The sequence below is a fragment of the Callithrix jacchus genome, chromosome 2 (assembly GCF_049354715.1).
Source record: "Callithrix jacchus isolate 240 chromosome 2, calJac240_pri, whole genome shotgun sequence".
NCBI lineage: Eukaryota > Metazoa > Chordata > Mammalia > Primates > Cebidae > Callithrix > Callithrix jacchus.
Window position 1 is genome coordinate 90,419,498 of NC_133503.1, and position 23,061 is coordinate 90,442,558.

Below are 23,061 nucleotides of genomic sequence, written 5' to 3' on the forward strand. Positions count from 1 at the left end.
ATTAACCACACTTGGAGGAAATGTTTAAAATATACAGACTCAACACCAGGAAGTATTAAAACCACTTATTAAAACACTTTTTATGAAGCAGAACCAAAGGAAAAAAAATGGCAATTAGTTTTACAGTAATGAATGTGTATTAATTTAGATGCTGTAACTAAAAGGACCTTAGTGATACCTACCGCTCAGCAAACAAGAAATGACCCAAGATTTGTCAAATTTGTCAATAATAGGTTAGTTGCTCCCTCTTCTTTTTCCTCCAATTGTAGGAATACTTAAGGCAATTTTATGCTTAAATCTTGTTAGGTCAAACTGGTTGTGAAGCTTAGGGGCACCAATACAAACTATAGCTACTGGGTGTTCAGCTTGTTGTTTCTGAACATGCTAATAATGGAATATCAAGAATGCTTGCCACTCCTTGGGAGAAAACTAATTCTACTGTTCTATTATTAAGGGAAAAACAGCTACTTTATTAGTAATAGAAAAAAATTAGTTTTAAAGAGAAATGAAGAGCAACTTGAATATACAGTTTATGAATTTTAAGAGATATAAGGAGGCTAGAATGTGGCTGAAGAAAAACTAAGGCATTCACAGGAAAAACAGAATCATGTCCTGACATAAATTTCATAAATAAGTTTCAGCTGCTTTCACAGGAAATACTTTTTTTTTAAAACAAAGCTTCCAAGTCAAGATAGTAGACTGTACAAATATACCTTCCTTCTCTTAAGAATCCTTTCCTTGCCCTAAGAACATTCTGCACTGTGGTTTTTTTTTCGAATTATAAAATTAACTCCCCAAGGAACCCAAAACAAAAATGGAGAAATGATTAACAGTCTACACACAGGGAATGGGAAAAGTAGAGGAATAAGACAACATTCCTTCCAATAAATTCTTCTGTACTACTAGACGTGTTCCACACACATATATTGCTGTGATTAAAACTACAGCATAAGGGGAAGGCTATTAAGTTAATATTTATTTTTCAGTTTATCATTGAAAATCAGTACAATGAAATTAATATTCTGAATCTAGATTTAAATGTCTTTACTTTAAAAACTGAACTTAAGAGTTCAAGATCAGCCTGGGCAACGTAGTGAAACCTCATCTCTACAAAAAATACAAAAACTAACTGGGCATGTTGGTGCACCCCTGTAGCCCCAGCTACTTGGGAGGATCACTTGAGCCCGGGAGGCAGAAGTTGCAGTGAGCTGAGATCACACCACTGCACTCCAGCCTGGGCAACAGAACCAGACACTGTCTGAAAAACAAAACAAAACAAAACAAAACAAACAAAAAAACTGAACCTAAAGTAACCTGCAGGTCTCATTCTCTACTTCTCCATCTAAGGCACCCACATCTATAGAGTTATCATAAGTTTGCCAGAGTGCACATGAAGCTTCAGGAGGCACATTAGTCTGAACCTTCAAACTGAGCCCCCAAAATTTCAGGGTAGGAGATAAATCATTTAACTAATGGTTTAATACATTTTATGTTGAAAGGAACATAGTTAGGAAAAGATAAAAGTCATCTAAGTTTAAGATAAAATAGATTTTAAATTTATTTATTGCTTTCAGCAAGGCAATTCAGTCTAAGTCCTTGGACTCCTAAGAAGTATATATTGATCTTCCTTTATCTTCATGTAAAAAGTGTGAGAACTACAAATGTATGTGAACATTATGAAACAAATCCTTAAAATTAAATGTAGAATATGATTTTCCAAGCAAACTTCAAGATTCCAAAAATAAAAGGATTAAATAAGCAATTAATTGAAGGAACTTCTTAATCCCCAAAGAATAAGATTAGTAATTTTAAAAAAGTCTGGTCAGGTTCAGAGGATCATGCCTGTAATCCCAGCACTTTGGGAGGCTGAGGCAGGCAGATCACTTGGGGCCAGGAGTTTGAGACCAGCCTGGCCAAAATGGCAAAACCCAGTTACTACCAAAAATACAAAAATTAGCCAGGTGTAGTGGTGTGCATGTGTAGCTCCAGCTGCTTGGGAGGCTGAGGCACAAGAATCACTTAAACCTGGGAGGTGGAAGTTGCAGTGAGCCAAGGTCACACCAGTGCACTCGAACCTCAGTGACAGGGTGAGACTCTGTCTCAAAAAAAAAAAAGAAAGTCTGGAAGATACTATCCAGCTTTTAGAAAGACTGCCCCTTAAATCTTCCTAGGAGGCCGAGGCGGGTGGATCACGAGGTCAAGAGATCGAGACCATCCTGGTCAACATGGTGAAACCCCGTCTCTACTAAAAATACAAAAAATTAGCTGGGCATGGTTGTGCGTGCCTGTAATCCCAGCTACTTGGGAGGCTGAGGCAGAATTGCCTGAACCCAGGAGGCGGAGGTTGTGGTGAGCCGAGATCGCGCCATTGCCCTCTAGCCTGGGTAAACAAGAGCAAAACTCCGTCTCAAAAAAAAAAAAAAAAAAAAAAAAAAAGTCTTCCTAGGATCATTCCCATGCATAGTATTTTGAACATGGCTCCACAAATATCTATAAAAATGAAATGATAAATATCTTAATAGAAAGTGGTGATTTGTCTCCAGGCCACAGAACAAGGCAGTATCCAAGGTAGTTGGTGTACAAAATGAATTACTGGCATATGGAAGGAAAGTACTATAACTTCTAGATTTATTTTTTGATAAATAGGAGGAAAGGGCAGTAGAAGGGAAGAAGGTAGAGGAGAAGAAAGGGACGGGAAGAAGTAGAGGCAAGGAAAAGGAGAAGGGACAAGAAGAAAGGAGGGAGAGGGGCATGGAGAGAGGAAAGCAGAGGAAAGAAGGGGAAGAAGAACAGTAGTAAGGAGAAGAAACAATGTTGTCCATGTTTAACATCTGGATCGACAGTAATAGACATAAATATATATATATTGAGAATTTGGTCAACCATGTTTTATGGATAAGTTAATATATTCAAAATCCTGAAGATCACTGCCCTAGAGTAGTACTTACTTTTCAATCACCCTGAATGCCACAACATGATTCTGTATATAAGATTTTGACTCAAACTCAACAAACTTATTGAAAACATGAATGGTGTATACACACACAATGGGATATTATTCAGCCTTAAAAAGGAAGGAAATTCTGTCACAAGCTACAACATGGAAGAGCATTATACTAGGTGAAATAAGCCAGTCACAAAAAGACAAAGCACTATATAATCCCACTTAAATAAGGTATATAACCACTTAAATTAGGTATATAAAGTTATCAAACACCTGGAAACAGTAAAATGGTGATTACCAGGGATTGCAAGAAGTAGGGGAATTGTTTAATGGGTATAGTTTCAGATCTGCAAGATCTGAAAAAATTCTAGAGATCTGTTTCACAACACAATAGACTTACTACTAAACTATATACTTAAAAATAGTTCACTTGGTAAATTTTATGTCATGTTTTTTTTGTCATAATTTAAAAAATTAGAATGGAGAAAATATATTCAGGCCATTTTGCTGGAGGAAGTAGGACTGCCAGAAATATTAGAAAACTGGTTTGAAGAGAGAGACCGCATAATTGGTCTCAGTAAGGTACACAGAAATACTGAATGAGGCAGGGCATGGTAGCTCACACCTGCAATCCCAGCACTCTGGGAGGTCGAGGTGGGGAGATCAGTTGAGTCTAAGAGTCGAAGACCAGCATGGGCATAGTGAGACCCTGTCTCTACAAAAATAAAACTGAAAAAATTAAGTAGGCTAATCAAGGGTGGCCTGCACCTGTAGTCCCAGCTACTTGGGGGACTGAGGTGGAAGGATCACTTGAGCCCAGGATGCCAAGGCTGCAATGAGCTGTGATCAAACCACTGCACTCTCCAGCCTGGGAGACAGAGCAAGACCATGTCTCAAAAAAAAAAAAAAAGAAGGAAATATTGAATGTGGGTGTCCAGATAAACAATGTTGCATTTATTATAAGGTTAATTTCTTCTTTTGTCATCAAGCTTTACCAGTGAAATAAAAGCGTAATTAAATGTAAAAATTTATACATGTACATATCTTGGAGTTTCTTTTATCTTCTATGTTTCTCTACTCTTATATAAAAATTTGCCTTCCTGAGTCATTTATAAAATGAATGAATAAAATGCTTTTTAAACTTTAAATTAAAATTTATATTATATGGTCTTCAACAAAAAGTCTAACAGAAAATGTATCCCTGGCCAGGCATGGTGGCTCACACTTGTAATCCCAGCACTTAAGGAGGCTCAGGCCGGCGGATCCCTTGAGGTCAGGAGTTTGAGACCAGCCTGGCCCACCTATACCAAAAAATACAAAAATTAGCCAGGTGTGGGGCACAGGCCTGTCATCCCAGCTACTTGGGAGGTTGAGGTGGGAGAATCGCTTGAACCCGGGAGGCAGAGGCTGCAGTGAGCTGAGTTCACACCACTGCACTCCAGCTTGGGCAACAAGGAGACTCTGTCTCGAAAAGCGAAGGGAGGGGAAGGAAAGGGAGGGGAGAGTACAGTATTCACTTCCACAGAATTAGTAATTTTGAAGTTCAGCAGTCTTTTAAAAGTTCCTTATAATAAACTACCAGTTAAGTGTTTGGCATATTCAACTATATTTTAAATCACCTATTTTGTTTTATATTTTAATATGCTCAAGTCTTAGCTTTTCTGGTCAAGATATTTTGCTGTTTTTCATATTTTGCTAAAGAAATGATAGGAATGACGCCATAATCATTGAATACTGAATACAGAACTTTTACTTTTATATAAGTTTTATCACAAAAAGCAAAACATGGATTTTCTGATCTGTATTTAGCATAATAAATCGGAAATATACTTTATGTCTAGAATATCATAGTGGTATCATAGTAAAAAATATACAACATGCTTACCACAAATAAAATACTCATTTTATATTTCCAGTCCTCAACTTGGAGACATAAAAAAATCATTACTATAAATTTATTAAGATAAAGAGAAAATTCCCAGTTCTTATAACTGCAAGTATCACAAAACATAATAAAAATTCTTAAAAACATTGTTTTGTTTATAACATAGAATAAAAAGCAAAAGTATGGATTTCTAACTGTTAGCAGAAAAAGTAATTTTTTGAAAATTGCTATTGCTTAGCTGATTCTGTTAAAAATTAACCATAATAACAAAATAATTCAGAGCTCCATAAACATATAACTGCACTACAGTCTTAGTTAATTAGAAAAATCAAATTCTTCATTAATATATGTGGAATTCACAAAAATCTAAATTTAATTAAAAATCAATTTATATACATTAACATTTTGGTTAAGAATTTTGACCTGCTAGACTACAGTCTAATAAAAATCTATCATTTTCTTAAGTTATGAAGCTTATCTTTAAATATTGTTACTATAAGGATATATTAAGTATATAATAGATATGTAGAAAGAAATAAAATCTAGTTCATGAGGCCATCTTGGCAAAGAAAATTTAAATCCAAATTTATATCAGAACAAGGAAAACAAATGATGACTTTCAAATTCCTCTCATAATACAGCACCTAAACCTACAGAACACTTTTTAGAAAACATTTTTAAAACATGTTTAACATTTTTAGAAAACATGTTAAACATTTTTAACATGTATTTCATCTTCGATATACAATGCTTTGACATTGATTTGAATAGTTAGGAAAATGAAATACACATTAATTTTGACTGGATTCAAGTCAACTTTTCTAAAATGCATTGTTTTATTCCCTTGGTCAACAATACATATTGAACATCACTTAATGCAATTAGACTTTTGGGACATAATGATTGTGATTAGCAGTAATCCAAACACACAGGATTGCTTTCCTACAACCTAAAATTTATCAGGTTGCTGTCCTGCCTCAGTTGGTATGTTTTCAGGCCAACATAATAATGCCTTCAAAACACTGAGATTTCAGAACTTTACCTCATATTGAAAGCCAATGCTGCTAGCAGTTCCTTGTCCTCATTGACTTTCTGTTGTGAGATTTTTCTCTCTAGTTTTCACTGAATCTCTACTCCAGAGGACCACTGCTTCTAGTTACCATTAATTGCCTTCACTTCTTTCCCTCTCTTTCTACATGCTCCTTTTCTTTTGTTTTTTTGAGACAGAGTCTCGCTCTGTCACCCAGACTTGACTGTAGTGGTGTGATCTCAGTTCACTGCAACCTCCATCTCCCAGGTTCAAGTAATTCTTCCTGTCTCAGCCTCCTGAGTAGCTGGAACTACAGGTGCACCACCATGACTGGCTAATTTTTGTAGACACAAGGTCTCACCATGTTGACCAGGCTGGTCTCAAATTCCTGACCTCAGGTCATCCGCCCACTTCAGCCTCCCAAAATGCTTTGGATGACAGGTATGAGCCACCATGCCCAGCCTTCCTGCTCCTTTTAAAATTAGATCAGCTTTGGAACCAGCAGGCCTTTAGTTTCATCATTCAGTGAATATATTCCTTTTGTTCTGGTTAGCATATGGACAAATGGTATCATTCATGTTTTCTTTAAGTAACTCCATCAATTACTTCCATGATTGTATTTAGAACACTTTCTGGGTACTCAAGGACAGAAGAGTACTACATAACCTGGATGTGACTACATCTAGCCCTACCACTAAGTGAACAGTATGTTTTAAGTGTCCTTATTATTGATTTGAGATTAGACATATATATAGATGCAGATAATTTTAGATCACTTTATTTTTTACTGGGGGTTGAACAAGTGGTAGGATAGAGCTTATGATGGTACCTGTGATGGTCTCCCAAAATTATTTATGTAATGGTATTTTTGCCTACAACCAACAACTAGAGTGGTTAATAAGGTTGGTGTAAAAGTAATTGTGTTTTTTGCCATTCCTTTACACCAACCTTATACAAAGATTAACCTGGACTTTCAGTAAGGTTTTTTACGTATATCTGTGCTCAGGAGAAATGGATGGAATTGACACACCTGATGGCTGCTTAGTAAGAATGTATTTTTCATTTTCTTTTTTATGTATATCTGAACGTTCCTTAGCAAGAATTTATCCCTTTTTAACATTTTACATCAACAAGATCAGAATCTCAACAAATGAATTTTTCTCAGAACATATTAAAAACATGGTCAAAATTAATTTACCAATTTTTAATTTAAACTCAACAGAGCTACGGATCTTACTTCCCTTAGACTTTGAAAGTTTTTCTTTAATGGAATTCAGGTATCTTAAGTATAAATATAGTCCAAGTCAAATTTCATGTGAAATTCTTAAAAAAAAAAAATCGATACAAAAAACACAATAAACAACTTTTTAAAAAACAGAAATGTTACAAAAATTAAAATACTTAATATTTTAATAATCAAAGTTAAATTTGGCAAGCCACGTAGATCTGCATATGAAATCTGAAGTGCATAAGAAGAGAAGATAGAAGGAAATAAGTTTAATTTAGGGCAAATGACAGGGACCAGAGAGATAAAACCGCCATCAAATTAGTAAGCAAAGTGTGATAGGTGGATGAGTACTAGCAGGATGGTATCAGGTCTCTGGAGACGTCATATTAGCATTCTGCATTTTCAGTATTTTATAACAGCAAAAACTGAATTAGCCCCTAGATTTGTTCAAGGAAGCTAAGGGCTATGGCAGGGAAGATTATAAATTATCCCTCTGAGGCCACTTACATATTTCGTAACTACAATTTGTGGCTAGGTCAAATGAGAGACCTACAGTGAACTCCATGCCCCAAAATATTAACTTTAGTTGTTTCTAAAATGAAATTCCTTTAACAAGGATGGCATATATTTTATTTCAAATAGAGCAATAATAAATTGCTTCTACTTGTAAAGCAAGAGTTGGCAAATTGCAAACCAACAAATAAATAACGTTTTATTAGAACACAGCTACACCCATCTGTTTAAAAATGGTCTATGGCTGCTTTTGCGCTACAAGGGCAGAACTAAATAGTTGTGAGATACCGACTGAACTGCAAAACCTAAATTATATATTTAGTTTTTTTTTTTTTTTTTTTAACAGAAAAAGCTGGTTGAACTCTGCTTTAAGTTATAAACTGAATTTGCCTCATGGTAAGTATTATACATAAAGGAATTCCTGCCTATTTTTTTCTTGGTTGAAGAGAGTAAGAGACCCAGACTAGAATGTCTGAGAGTCCTAGGTAATTGAAGAAACAATTTCAATTAAGGAGAGGAAGTAGAAGCTAGGCCATCATGATTTTTTGCTATATAGTCATGCAGGGCCACAGCTTAGTGGAAACACTTTTGAAAAGTATAATAAGTGCCAGCATTGCTATAAATAACTTTTTAATATTTTAACAAGAGAATAACTTTTCTAACTTCCTTTTAATATAGCTTCATTCAAAGAATATTCATCAGTCACAGTATAGATCTTGGCAATAATTTACTCCTTAATAATGAAGCCAAATTCATTATTCTCTCATGTCCCTCACCAACTGCCTGATCTCCCAACACATATATATCCAAGCCCACATATACCTACATGTTCAAGAATATGTTCAGTGTAAATGTCAGGGAAGAAGTAAATGAAAATTCATAAGGAGATGAATAATCTTGCTGAGCTTTTCTCTTAAACGTACACAAAGGGTTTTTCTTTTTTTTTTTGGAAAAACATTTAACATTTTCAATTTATTCAACATCAGTATAAAATGAAATAAGTTTTCAGGTACTACATATTAAAAATAAACATTCTCCTTATGTCCTCCAAAATTGGAAAACCAAGATTATCACATATGAACTAACACATTAAAAAATACAGTTTTAACATTAGAAAGTTTTTTAAAAGGGGATATAATTGTTTAAAATGTTTCCTTTTCATGGTATCATGAACACTTAGAAATCCAAAAACTTTAACAGCCAGAATCATAATATGCAAATCATAAGGCAGCCTAATTTGAAATGTTTTTCTAGTCATTTCAAGCCATAGTCTGATTTTCTATGATTAGCACTGACAGTGTTTTATTTTTACACACTTTAAAATGTTAAAGTCTAAGGGACAGAGAAATATAAAAAACAAAGAACTTAAAAGTAGAACAAAATATCACAGTTTTCTAACTGCTAATCATTGTTTTAAATCAAAAATATGGCTTGATCAAAGGAAACTTCTCAGTTTTCTATAAATGCCAAACAAAACAAAACTGGCCCACTGTACCCCAACCCCTCAAAACAACACAAAGCAAGCTGAATGATAAAAGCCTATTTCTAAAGCTCATATCTTGCCTGCAAGACTGGGAGGGCTATGAGAACTGATGGCTGAAAGAGCTTTGGAAAAGCCCACACATTCCATGGAGAATACCACTACCTGGTGGGGACTAGGCATAGCAAAGTGCCTTCCTGCCAAAGAAAGAAGAAATAATCTGTATTTGGGATAGAACAAAAACCAATATTACAGTGTGTTTCAAAACAAATGAAAGTTTCAATTGTAAAATATTTAACAAATTTATATAAGATCATTCTAATTACTGATACAGGAATATTTTAAAGATTAAAAACTGCACCAGAAACTTTAATATTACATTTTCACTGTATAGCTATTTGTTCATGCTTTTCACAAATGGTCTGTAACAAGAACTTTCTATAACTAAATTAAAATGTAATTACGTTTGAGAAAGTTATCACTCAGATAAATAAAGCTTCAGTCTTAACAAAAAAATTAAAACTCACCAGGTGAAACTTTTGAATGTGTCCGTTCTTTGCTAGGAATATTTGCACCTCCACCAAATACAGCAGACCACATTTTTTCATTTAGAGGATGGGCCACAATCCGAAATAGTTCATTACTTGAATGTGTGGCCAGTCCATGAATGAAGAGACTAAGATACACTGCTGTGAGAATTTCACAGAGTAAGACTGTAAGCCCTGACTGGGCTTCCTCGCCAGAAGAATTCAAAAGTCGAATTAGACAAGTTATTCCTAGAACAAACAAACATAGCTGCCACTGACTATAAATTTTTAAAATTAAAAATTAACTATATTTTTCTAATTTTAGCAAAAAAGGTATTGCATCAGGATTTAATGCTGTATTTTCTTCCCTAGATTCATAGACTAGTAGTGGTTATTATAGTTAATGCACAAATGAGCTATTTGAGAGAAACATTAAAAATCTGTAACATTAAATATTAAAATCTCTAATGACTAAAATCTCAGATGAAATTTCATTGATGTGTTTTTCTAGTATGACAAAAGCAAAATGATTTAAAAAATTATATTACAAAACATTTGAGTTATATTAAGATAATGATCAAGGAAATACTAACGTTAAGTAACTGCATAACTCAGAATGAGGGGTGAATACTGAACTGGTATCAATTCTAACAATATTTAACAATCATTATCGTGTGGCAAAACTAAAACAAATAGTCTTTCAACTTATCTAAGATTATAAATAAGACTAAGAAAAAACTGATCTATACATGCAAATTATTTATACCTGGCCATTGAGCTGGTGATGTATTGGGAGTTATTGCTTCATCTAAGCTTCCTGTTTTCAACGAATATCGATGAGGAAGCAGTACTGTCTGATATACCATTCCAGTAAACTGATTTGTTTGAAATGAACTGAGAGAAGAAAACAATATTTAAATCCATGATTTCATATATAATATTTTCATGTTTCAGATCTAATGTCAAGAGTACAAATTTCTATTAATTATACTGCTAGTACATCTAAGTAGTATACTGTACAGTGTCTAGTGCTATATGAAAACAAATATCCTTTAAGTGTAAATATATACATTTTCTAAATTAAAACATATTTGACAGGTTTTAAGAGACAGGATAAGTACAAATGAGAAAACTAAATTGCTATGTACAAGTAGCAAGCTTACAAACTATGACTTAAAAACACAGTTATCTGGTTGAAAATAAAGTAAGTTTAGGCTCACTTTTATAGAGAATGGCTAGCCTACCCCTACACATCAGGCACTGTAGCAGATACTAGGCATTCAAGGAAAAACAATGTTTCTGTCCCCATTAAATTTACTCTAGTGGGGGAACAAAACACAAATAATATTATCATACTACTCTTAAAGATGAAACTTATGCATGTGATGCTATCACGGCAAAATAGAGGAGTATTTCACACAATTTGGGAATTCAGGATAAGCTTCCCCAAGTAAAAGATGCAAAGCTAAGTCTAATAGATGAATAAACAAAATAACTTGCGGCTTGACATAAACTATGAAATGATTCTGATAGAAAATGGTATAAGGAATTACGAATTATAGGAATTAGAAATCCCTACATCATACATTAAGTACATAAATATAATACTTAAACATAGCACATTTATTGGTGTAAATATGTTATGATTAGGAAATCTCATTGGTTATAACATTTTGATAGATTTGTAGTTTCTCTTGCTTTACTTTCCAACTTCAAGATAGCAGAGTAACAACAACAACAAAAAAACTTGCTCATTCCTTTGGAAATCATAGGAAAGGTAAAAATAAGTTAATGAAAATAAAGCCTAAATAATAAGAAAGTGAATTCTTGAAGAATCAGCGTTAAAGAAATAAAGTTGAAGCTACCTTGGGAAATATACAAACAGAGTGGTAAGTAAGGCTACCCATAGAAAATTCAAATATATAAAATGGACAGACAACCAAAAATTAACAAGGAAGGCTGACATCATGTAAAAATAACAAACTCAACAAAAGATCTTCACCTGAGAAAGCCAACTTACCACTAAGTTAAAGTACTTCAAACTCAGAAAAAAATTTTTTAATCAAGAAATGTTACAAAAATAGAAGCAACTATTAAATTTAACAAGAGATCTTAAAAATGAAAAAACAGAATTTCTAAAATATAAATTCTGGCTAAATAGGACATTGCTAATGAATTCATACTTGGAAAATGAAGCTGGAATCTCTCTTGAAATGAAACAAAAAGAGATAAAGAAAAGGAACATAGGAGGGGAAAGTTAAAAGAACATTAAGAAATGACCCAGAAGTTGCAATACCTGTTTAATAGGAAAGAGAAGAGAGATGAGACAATATTTGAAGAAACAGAGCATTTCAAAGAACTAAAGATAGATACAGAAAGACCCCAGAGGGTAACAAACCATTTTTTTAAAGCCTAAATTACAGTAAAACTTTATAACATAAAGAGAAATATCATATACATCAATTCTTCTGCAAAATTTTTCTCAATTTCAAGTCAATTACTCCCTCCCCTGCGCTCCCTGAACCTTTTACTATCTACCATCTTATTGTAGTTACCATTGTGGTACTATGCCATATTACACACCTATCATTTATCAGCTCACATGTTTGTCTCTAACTAGATTGACCCTAAAAAATAGACCTTATATTATTATCTGTGTTAAAATTCTTAGTGCCAATCACAGTATCTGACATAAGGCAGTGATCGATAATAGGCTGCTAAATAAGTTATATGAATTTTATTTGAGATTTGCCATAAAAATTTCAAAGATGAAATTTATTTGAGATTCATTTGCCATAAAAATTTCAAAGATGAACAGAAAGTACTAAAAACCTCAGTTGTATGTTTTTTGCATTCCTTGAAATAGACTGTTATAGATAGTTCTAAACCACTAACATACAAAATATGAAACCTCACTGCTTACTGTAAGCATTCTTAAATTTCATAAAAAGATAGTTACCTGTAGTTATGACTACCACAAAGGCACTGATAAATACAAGCAGAAAGTGAGGCTGCTAAATTATGCATTACATAAACCTGGAAAACAAAAACAAAATTACTTTAAGTATAACTTTTTTAAAGTATAGATTTTTTTCAAGACCTAATATAATCATCATTTTTTAAAAAATGAAAAAATTTTTCATTCTTTGACTTCATAAACTATTTCCTTTTTTCTATGACACTCATTTTTTTTTTTTTTTTTTTTTTTTTTTTTTTTTTAATTTTTTATTGGATTATAGGTTTTGGGGTACATGAGCAGAGCATGCAAGACAGTTGCGTAGGTACACACATGGCAGTGTGCTTTGCTTTTCTTCTCCCCTTCACCCACATTTGGCATTTCTCCCCAGGCTATCCCTCCCCACCTCCCCCTCCCACTGGCCCTCCCCTTTTCCCCCCCAATAGACCCCAGTGTTTAGTACTCCCCTTTCTGTGACCATGTGTTCTCATTTTTCATCACCCACCTATGAGTGAGAATATGCGGTGTTTCATTTTCTGTTCTTGTGTCAGTTTGCTGAGGATGATGTTTTCCAGATTCATCCATGTCCCTACAAACGACACGAACTCATCATTTCTGATTGCTGCATAATATTCCATGGTGTATATGTGCCACATTTTTCCAATCCAGTCTATTATCAATGGGCATTTGGGTTGATTCCAGGTCTTTGCTATTGTAAACAGTGCTGCAATGAACATTCGTGTACATGTGTCCTTATAGTAGAACGATTTATAGTCTTTTGGATATATACCCAGTAATGGGATTGCTGGGTCAAATGGAATTTCTATTTCTAAGGCCTTGAGGAATCGCCACACTGTCTTCCACAATGGTTGAACTAATTTACACTCCCACCAACAGTGTAAAAGTGTTCCTTTTTCTCCACATCCTCTCCAGCATCTGTTGTCTCCAGATTTTTTAATGATCGCCATTCTAACTGGCGTGAGATGGTATCTCAATGTGGTTTTGATTTGCATCTCTCTGATGACCAGTGACGATGAGCATTTTTTCATATGATTGTTGGCCTCATATATGTCTTCTTTCGTAAAGTATCTGTTCATATCCTTTGCCCACTTTTGAATGGGCTTGTTTGTTTTTTTCCTGTAAATCTGCTTGAGTTGTTTGTAAATTCTGGATATCAGCCCTTTGTCAGATGGGTAGACTGCGAAAATTTTTTCCCATTCTGTTGGTTGCCGATCCACTCTAGTGACTGTATCTTTTGCCGTGCAGAAGCTGTGGAGTTTCATTAGGTCCCATTTGTCTATTTTGGCTTTTGTTGCCAATGCTTTTGGTGTTTTGTTCATGAAGTCCTTGCCTACTCCTATGTCCTGGATAGTTTTGCCTAGATTTCCTTCTAGGGTTTTCATGGTGCCAGGTCTTATGTTTAAGTCTTTAATCCATCTGGAGTTAATTTTAGTGTAAGGTGTCAGGAAGGGGTCCAGTTTCTGCTTTCTGCACATGGCTAGCCAGTTTTCCCAACACCATTTGTTAAACATGGAATCCTTGCCCCATTGCTTGTTTTTGTCAGGTTTATCAAAGATTGTATAGTTGTATGTATGTTGTGTTGCCTCCGGTGCCTCTGTTTTGTTCCATTGGTCTATATCTCTGTTTTGGTACCAGTACCATGCTGTTTTGATTACTGTAGCCTTGTAGTATAGTTTGAAATCCGGTAGTGTGATGCCCCCCGCTGTGTTCTTTTTGCTTAGAATTGACTTGGCTATGCGGGCTCTCTTTTGGTTCCATATGAAGTTCATGGTGGTTTTTTCCAGTTCTGTGAAGAAAGTCAATGGTAGCTTGATGGGGATAGCGTTGATTCTGTAAATTACTTTGGGCAGTATAGCCATTTTCACGATATTAATTCTTCCTAACCATGAACATGGTATGTTTCTCCATCTGTTTGTGTCCTCTCTGATTTCGTTGAGCAGTGGTTTGTAGTTCTCCTTGAAGAGGTCCCTTACGTTCCTTGTGAGTTGTATTCCAAGGTATTTTATTCTTTTTGTAGCAATTGCGAATGGCAGTTCACTCTTGATTTGGCTTTCTTTAAGTCTGTTATTGGTGTAGATGAATGCTTGTGATTTTTGCACATTGATTTTATATCCTGAGACTTTGCTGAAGTTGTTTATCAGTTTCAGGAGTTTTTGGGCTGAGGCGATGGGGTCTTGTAGGTATACTATCATGTCGTCTGCAAATAGAGACAATTTGGCTTCCACCTTTCCTATTTGAATACCCTTTATTTCTTTTTCTTGCCTGATTGCTCTGGCTAGAACTTCCAGTACTATATTGAATAGGAGTGGTGAGAGAGGGCATCCTTGTCTAGTACCAGATTTCAAAGGGAATGCTTCCAGTTTTTGCCCATTCAGTATGATATTGGCTGTTGGTTTGTCATAAATAGCTTTTATTACTTTGAGATACCTTCCATCGATACCGAGTTTATTGAGGGTTTTTAGCATAAAGGGCTGTTGAATTTTGTCAAATGCCTTCTCTGCGTCAATTGAGATAATCATGTGGTTTTTGTTTTTGGTTCTGTTTATGTGGTGAATTACGTTGATAGACTTGCGTATGTTGAACCAGCCTTGCATCCCTGGGATGAATCCTACTTGATCATGATGAATAAGTTTTTTGATTTGCTGTTGCAATCGGCTTGCCAATATTTTATTGAAGATTTTTGCATCTATGTTCATCATGGATATTGGCCTGAAGTTTTCTTTTCTCGTTGGGTCTCTGCCAGGTTTTGGTATCAGGATGATGTTGGTCTCATAAAATGATTTGGGAAGGATTCCCTCTTTTTGGATTGTTTGAAATAGTTTTAGAAGGAATGGTACCAGCTCCTCCTTGTGTGTCTGGTAGAATTCGGCTGTGAACCCATCTGGACCTGGGCTTTTTTTGTGAGGTAGGCTCTTAATTGCTGCCTCAACTTCAGACCTTGTTATTGGTCTATTCATAGTTTCAGCTTCCTCCTGGTTTAGGCTTGGGAGGACACAGGAGTCCAGGAATTTATCCATTTCTTCCAGGTTTACTAGTTTATGTGCATAGAGTTGTTTGTAGTATTCTCTGATGATGGTTTGAATTTCTGTGGAATCTGTGGTGATTTCCCCTATATCATTTTTTATTGCATCTATTTGGTTGTTCTCTCTTTTCTTTTTAATCAATCTGGCTAGTGGTCTGTCTATTTTGTTGATCTTTTCAAAAAACCAGCTCTTGGATTTATTGATTTTTTGAAGGGTTTTTCGTGTCTCAATCTCCTTCAGCTCAGCTCTGATCTTAGTAATTTCTTGTCTTCTGCTGGGTTTTGAGTTTTTTTGATCTTGCTCCTCTAGCTCTTTCAATTTTGACGATAGGGTGTCAATTTTGGATCTCTCCATTCTCTTCATATGGGCACTTATTGCTATATACATTCCTCTAGAGACTGCTTTAAATGTGTCCCAGAGGTTCTGGCACGTTGTGTCTTCATTCTCATTGGTTTCGAAGAACTTCTTTATTTCTGCCTTCATTTCGTTGTTTACCCAGTCAACATTCAAGAGCCAGTTGTTCAGTTTCCATGAAGCTGTGCGGTTCTGGGTCGGTTTCTGAATTCTGAGTTCTAACTTGATTGCACTATGGTCTGAGAGGCTGTTTGTTATGATTTCAGTTGTTTTGCATTTGTTGAGCAGTGCTTTACTTCCAATTATGTGGTCAATTTTAGAGTAGGTGTGATGTGGTGCTGAGAAGAATGTGTATTCTGTGGATTTGGGATGGAGAGTTCTGTAAATGTCCACCAGGTTTGCTTGCTCCAGGTCTGATTTCAAGCCCTGGGTATCCTTGTTGATTTTCTGTCTGGTTGATCTGTCTAGTATTGACAGTGGAGTGTTAAAGTCTCCCACTATTATTGTGTGGGAGTCTAAGTCCTTCTGTAAGTCATTAAGAACTTGCCTTATGTATCTGGGTGCTCCTGTGTTGGGTCCATATATGTTTAGGATCGTTAGCTCTTCTTGTTGTATCGATCCTTTTACCATTATGTAATGGCCTTCTTTGTCTCTTTTGATCTTTGTTGCTTTAAAGTCTATTTTATCAGAGATGAGAATTGCAACTCCTGCTTTTTTTTGCTTTCCATTAGCTTGGTAAATCTTCCTCCATCCCTTTATTTTGAGCCTTTGTGTATCCTTGCATGTGAGATGGGTTTCCTGGATACAGCACACTGATGGGTTTTGGATTTTTATCCAATTTGCCAGTCTGTGTCTTTTGATTGGTGCATTTAGTCCATTTACATTTAGGGTTAATATTGTTATGTGTGAATTTGATACTGCCATTTTGATTCTAAGTGGCTGTTTTGCCTGTTAGTTGTTGTAAATTCTTCATTATGTTGAAGCTCTTTAGCATTCAGTGTGATTTTGGAATGGCTGGTACTGATTGATCCTTTCTATGTGTAGTGCCTCTTTTAGGAGCTCTTGTAAAGCAGGCCTGGTGGTGACAAAATCTCTGAGTACTTGCTTGTTCGCAAAGGATTTTATTCTTCCTTCACTTCTGAAGCTCAGTTTGGCTGGATATGAAATTCTGGGTTGAAAGTTCTTTTCTTTAAGAATGTTGAATATTGGCCCCCACTCTCTTCTGGCTTGTAGTGTTTCTGCCGAGAGATCTGCTGTGAGTCTGATGGGCTTCCCTTTGTGGGTGACCCGACCTTTCTCTCTGGCTGCCCTTAGTATTCTCTCCTTTATTTCAACCCTGTTGAATCTGACGATTATGTGCCTTGGGGTTGCTCTTCTTGCGGAATATCTTTGTGGTGTTCTCTGTATTTCCTGCAATTGAGTGTTGGCTTGTCTTGCTAGGTGGGGGAAATTTTCCTGGATGATGTCCTGAAGAGTATTTTCCAGCTGGGATTCATTCTCTTCGTCCCCTTCTGGTACACCTATCAAACGTAGGTTAGGTCTTTTCACATAGTCCCACATTTCTTGGAAACTTTGTTCATTCCTTTTTGCGCTTTTTTCTCTGATCTTGGTTTCTCGTTTTATTTCATTGAGTTGGTCTTCGACTTCAGATATTCTTTCTTCTGCTTGGTCAATTCGGCTATTGAAACTTGCGTTTGCTTCGCGAAGTTCTCGTATTGTGTTTTTCAGCTCCTTTAATTCATTCATATTCCTCTCTAAGGTATCCATTCTTGTTATCATTTCCTCGAATCTTTTTTCAAATCTTTTTTCAAGGTTCTTAGTTTCTTTGCATTGATTTAATACATGATCTTTTAGCTCACAAAAGTTTCTCATTATCCATCTTCTGAAGTCTAATTCCGTCATTTCGTCACAGTCATTCTCCGTCCAGCTTTGTTCCCTTGCTGGTGAGGAGTTTTGGTCCTTTCTAGGAGGCGATGTGTTCTGGTTTCGGGTGTTTTCCTCCTTTTTGCGCTGGTTTCTTCCCATCTTTGTGGATTTGTCCGCTGGTCGTCTGCGTAGTTGCTGACATGACACTCATTTTTATCTACATAATTCTCACTACAGAAAATTTAAAGAAAACACACTGAAGCCTTTAGCAGAAATTATAAAACACACATCTGCTACCTAATTTCTTTTTCTAGAGCAAAGAGAAACAGATGTCAGCTCTCCAGTAGAGCATGAACCATGTGTTAAAGTAAGCTCTCCAACTCTCAATCTGCTTTTTCCTCAACCAAAACATGAAGTGACACAACCTGGTAACAGACAGTTCACCAATGGACAGGTCACTAAAGAATATGCTTCCATGTATTCTAGTTACCTTAGGAAATAATTTGAAGAGAGTGAAACTAGAGAAAAGAGAAACATTATAGGTATGAAAGGCAGTAACCAAAAGGCAGTGGAGTCAGGCATTTGTTTTAAGGAAGAGAAGACCCTAAACACCGCACAGCAACAGTGGTAACATTAGGTAGAACTGAGGATGAAGGAGAAGCTTCAGCTAGGTAAGAAAGTCAAACCAGACTAGAATATTAAAAGACCAGGTTCCTCATCTGATTGTGAAGTATGCCAGTCTTTTTATAGATAAAAATGGAGAATGACAGGTCAAATCTAATTGCTAATTTTTCCTTCAAATGTCAGTAAAACATGGTATGAATTAAAAGATATTATATAATTGGAGATGATAAAAACTATGTGTGGGAGCTTGCAAAAATGACCACAATATTTTACAGCTTCTGCAAAAGAGAGCTGGACCTACTTCTCCACTCACTGAATCTAAGCTGGCCTTGACTTGTTTAAGAGGAAGCAACAGAAATGAAGTGTGAGTTTTGAATCTACACCTCAAAAAGCCTTGCAAATTCTATTCGTACTATTCTTGAACCCCTGACGCCATCGTGAAAAAAATCTACTTGTGACTGGGCCAAGGGGTGTACAGACATTTGATTAAACATTATTCTAGGTGTCTGTGAGATGCTTTCAGATGAGATAAACATTTGAACCAGTAGACTGATTAAGCAGATTGTGGTCTGTTATGTGAGTAGACTCAATTGGCAAGGTCTGAATAGAACAAAAAGGTTGAGTAACTCCTGTCTAACTCACTGAGCTGGGGCATTGCTTTTCCTGTCTTCAAACTTGAACTAAAACATCAGCTCTTTTGGGGTCTTCATCCTGTTGACTTTTTGACCTGAACTTAAAACATAGCTCTCCTGGTTCTTAGGCCTGATTTGGGCTGGAACTACACCATCAGCTCTCCTGGGTCTCCAACTTGCCAACTGCAGATCTTGGAACTTTTCAGCCTCCAAAACCACATAAGCCAATTCTTTATAATAAATCTCTCTCTCATTACACATCCTATTTTCTGTTTCTTGAAGAACCCAGACAAATATATTAGGCTTTCCTGCTGGAGAAGAGATTCCTATGACCCAGATCCTCCTGTCAGTACTGTCAGCATATGCCAACCACCAGAAATGTAAATGATGACATCCTAGATCATCTCGACCCCAGTTATCCCACCAATTGACCAAAGATGAATGACAGAGTCCAGACATCAGTACAGCTGGCCCAAACCAAAGAACTAATGAACCAACCCACAGAATCATGAGCAAAATAAATGATGGCTTTTTAAGCCACTAATGTTTCAGGACAGTTCTTAAGCAGCAAAAGCTAACTGACACACCACAGGTATGCAATAAAGTTAAATATAAAATATAGTTTGGCTAAAATGAGCACAATCTGAAAGAAATTAAATTCTACATTGTATAATAAGCCATATGGGCATTTACTACAGAGCTGTACAGAAAAATAAGTAGTGAAATTCAATTACAAGGATGAAAGAGGGTAAAATTGTAGGAGAGGCCACCATCAGCCAAACAGAAAAGCGAATTGGTGTAATATAACCTGGGAGGTGGACGAAAGCTACATGGTAGAGTATAAGGAAAAAAACAACTGAAGGGATATGAAAATGGTTAAAATCAGTTATACTTCAAAGGATTTCAGTATGTCTGGGAAGTAAAGATAAAATATAATATCAACAGCAGATAAAATAGAGTGATGACGAACAAGATGCTCTGGTTGATTAGAGAATTAAGTATAACAATATAATTAGTTACACATTAGAATCACACTAGGAGCTTCTTTAAAAATACATATTCCTGGGACATACTCCCACAGACTGATTCAGTAAGTTTGGAGTGAACTTGAGAATCCAAACTTTTAATAAGCACTGCAGGTGATTCTGTTCTAGCTGGTCCAGAAATGACAGGGGCAAATAGTTCACATTATCCTCAAAATACAGAATCCTCCAATATTAACAAGGGAAAACTTTATTTATATATTAGTGCCTTTACATTAAAATATTAACTTTCTATGTTTAAAAAACAATGAGCTTTTTGGTTAAATGTACTACTAAAGGAATCACTCATGTATCTACATATGCACCTATTATTCTGAAAAAGCAGCTAAGACTAAATAAGCATTTTGAAAAAAAATTCAAGAACTCTACTGGTCTAAGTAATACGAGTAAGATAAGCTGGTCTACAACCAGAAGATTTCTTAGGAATCAATATAAACTTGGTAATGTAACAATTGCTATGCTTAGTCTGATGTTTAAAATTACTTTAATAAAACACCTTAATATTTATCTTGTAGTTTTATCATTGTACAGATGAATTAAAGGCTTGAAAACTAAGCATACTTACTTTATTGCTCTGGATATCAGGGTGGGGTGGTGAATTGAAGTTTATTATGGCATGGAGAATATCATGTGTTAGATTACTAAGGTGCAATAATGGATTGGCAACTACTGTTTTGGCACTGGCTGTACAAGCAAAGAGAAGAGGCACTGAGGTTTGCTCTGACAGAGGGCTAGAAAATAGCGGTTCTGCCGTTTCCTTAAAAACAAAGAGGGAAAAAAGGTTAATCAACTATTTATAGTTATAAACCATTACTTCAGTAAATCAAGGGCTCTCACTTCAAAGCAATTAAAAAATAAAAGCATAATAGAAACTTTGAGTTAGAAGGGACCTGAAGAACTCAGCATTCCAATAATCATATTTAAAAATAAGACATTTGAGGGGGAACAGAGAGAGAAAATAAAAAGACAGTATCCTCTTGCAATAAGAAGTTTGTCACCCTACAAGGCATTCAGACAAGTTTGGAGTGTGAATTAAGCAGGTCATAAGGCCTGATACTGAATTTCTTGAAATTACAGTAAATACACAACTCTACTAATTCATAATATGAAGGACCACAGAGAAGGGAACATTTCCTAAAGCAACTGTAATGAAGAAAATCAAGCCTTAGTATTCAAAACCAAAATTGCAACATCAAAAATAATTTTAGACATGTACTATTTTTGACTGTCATATAAATTACATACCTGCTGAGATTCTTGCAAAAGCAAAATCAATTCCATTCTCACAGATGCAAGACCCCCACCATGAGATCCATGAAGTATGCAGTAACTAAGAAACATTCTCAAAAGTGACTGATATTTCAAGAGCCACTGTCTTTTTTCCTGAAAATTTTCTCTCAGTTGTTTCACTTTTGTTTGGTGAGGCAAATCTTCAGCATCCTCATTTAATCCCAATTCGTCTTCATTTTTGCCAAATGCAGACTGTAGTTCTTCAGCATCTGAGCAAAAGTCACAAGTCCTCTGAAGAGCTATCACCTCTTTTTCAAGCCAGTGGTATAGCTGGTAACGCAATTTTCCACCATCTATTTCATAGCCAGTAGATAAAGTACGAAGTTCTACTGTGAGAATCTTTAAACATGCTCTAAATTTTAATTGAACTGCAATTATATCTTCTGATGGATTTAAGAGGTCATTTTCATCTAGTGTGCTGAAAGATTCTGTGTAATTAGAACTGATTTCATCTATTTTTTTATCTGTTTTTCTCTGTAAAGATTTTAGTTCTTTCATTGAAATAGGAACATCCTCATTTTCTTCATCATTATCACTGTCCCATTTTAACTCTAAAGAGTCATCCTGAAACACAACACCTGGTTGGCTCCAGTCAAAAGAAAGAGTGGAGTTTGATTGCTTCTCTGAGGAACCCTCTGAAGAAGATCCAAAACCATTCATCAGTGACTGTGACCAGTCAATAGCAGAAGACTTATCTTCCTTTGCATCCAATTTTAATGGAGAAGAAGGAGAACAGTCTTTACTAGTATCCAGAAAACTAGAAACTCTACAAAAAGGTCTTGTTTTCTTGATGACGTTAGGCATCTTTGATAATACTTCCAAAGCCAACATTGGGCAGCCAGCTTTTAAATGAGCACTGGCAGTAGTAAAAAATAATCGTCTTTCACTTAAATTAATTGTTCCTGCCAGTCCACTTTTTCCTGTTAGATTCATGTGTGTGGAAAATGTATCAGATGATCCAAAATGACGTCTCAGCAAAAGAGGATGTGTTCTTAGGTAATTGTAGAAATTAAAAACTGCAGGACTACAGGCTGACATAACTTGATCTGAAAGTAAATTCATTTCATGAGCCAAGGAAAGTTTTTCAAGAGCTGAACTGGGCGTTTGCATTGTAGTCCCTTTTCTCTATCTACTACGACACCTTTATCTACAGGGTCTTTGACACAATTTTACTAATATGCCACAATGATCCATGGCATTAAAGAGGCAACAACACATTCATAATTAACATATTCTAACGAAGTAGGAAAACAAAGATTATGCTGCTTTCCCATTGAAACCAATCTCTTCAGGTAATATTCTAAGAACTTGAAACATCCAGTTACAGACTTTTAGTTATTTTTCTACTTCCCTGGATACTTCTCAGTCTGCTTTGTTAGTCCTCCTCATTTTCTCTACCTTGGAACGCTGAGATTCCTCTAGGGTTCAACTGCTGACTTCTTTTCTATCTATATTCCCTGAGTTGAATTCATATAGTCCCATGACTTTCAGTAATATCCAATGAAATACTGAAATGATAACTTGGACATCATCTCTATCTCCAGTCCCAACTTAACACTGAAAAATCTAAACTTCTATATTGAAAGGCCTACATTTTGTTTCCACTTACATGTATACACTCTTGCTTTGGGACCTTTTTATTTAG

General features: G+C 35.6%; 1 protein-coding gene across 26 annotated transcripts in view; it reads right to left on the reverse strand.

Annotated features, from left to right (window-relative positions):
• The window catches only part of DMXL1 (Dmx like 1), a 193,201-nt gene that overhangs the window by 67,709 nt on the left and 102,431 nt on the right, over positions 1 to 23,061 (reverse strand). For 15 of the 26 annotated variants that reach the window (XR_013532128.1, XR_013532123.1, XR_013532126.1 and 12 more), the window contains 6 exons: positions 21,372 to 22,462; positions 20,692 to 20,883; positions 12,567 to 12,643; positions 10,374 to 10,501; positions 9,608 to 9,856; positions 9,164 to 9,277 (listed from right to left, as the gene is read on the reverse strand). Coding sequence is in view for 18 of the 26 variants with exons in the window: in XM_078365010.1 (XP_078221136.1) it covers positions 9,164 to 9,277; positions 9,608 to 9,856; positions 10,374 to 10,501; positions 12,567 to 12,643; positions 20,692 to 20,883; positions 21,372 to 22,462 (1,851 nt within the window). In the remaining 8 variants the exon portion in view is untranslated. The remainder of the gene's footprint in view (positions 1 to 9,163; positions 9,278 to 9,607; positions 9,857 to 10,373; positions 10,502 to 12,566; positions 12,644 to 20,691; positions 20,884 to 21,371; positions 22,463 to 23,061) is intronic. The other 11 variants (XR_013532130.1, XR_013532127.1, XR_013532125.1 and 8 more) reach the window with 1 other exon arrangement.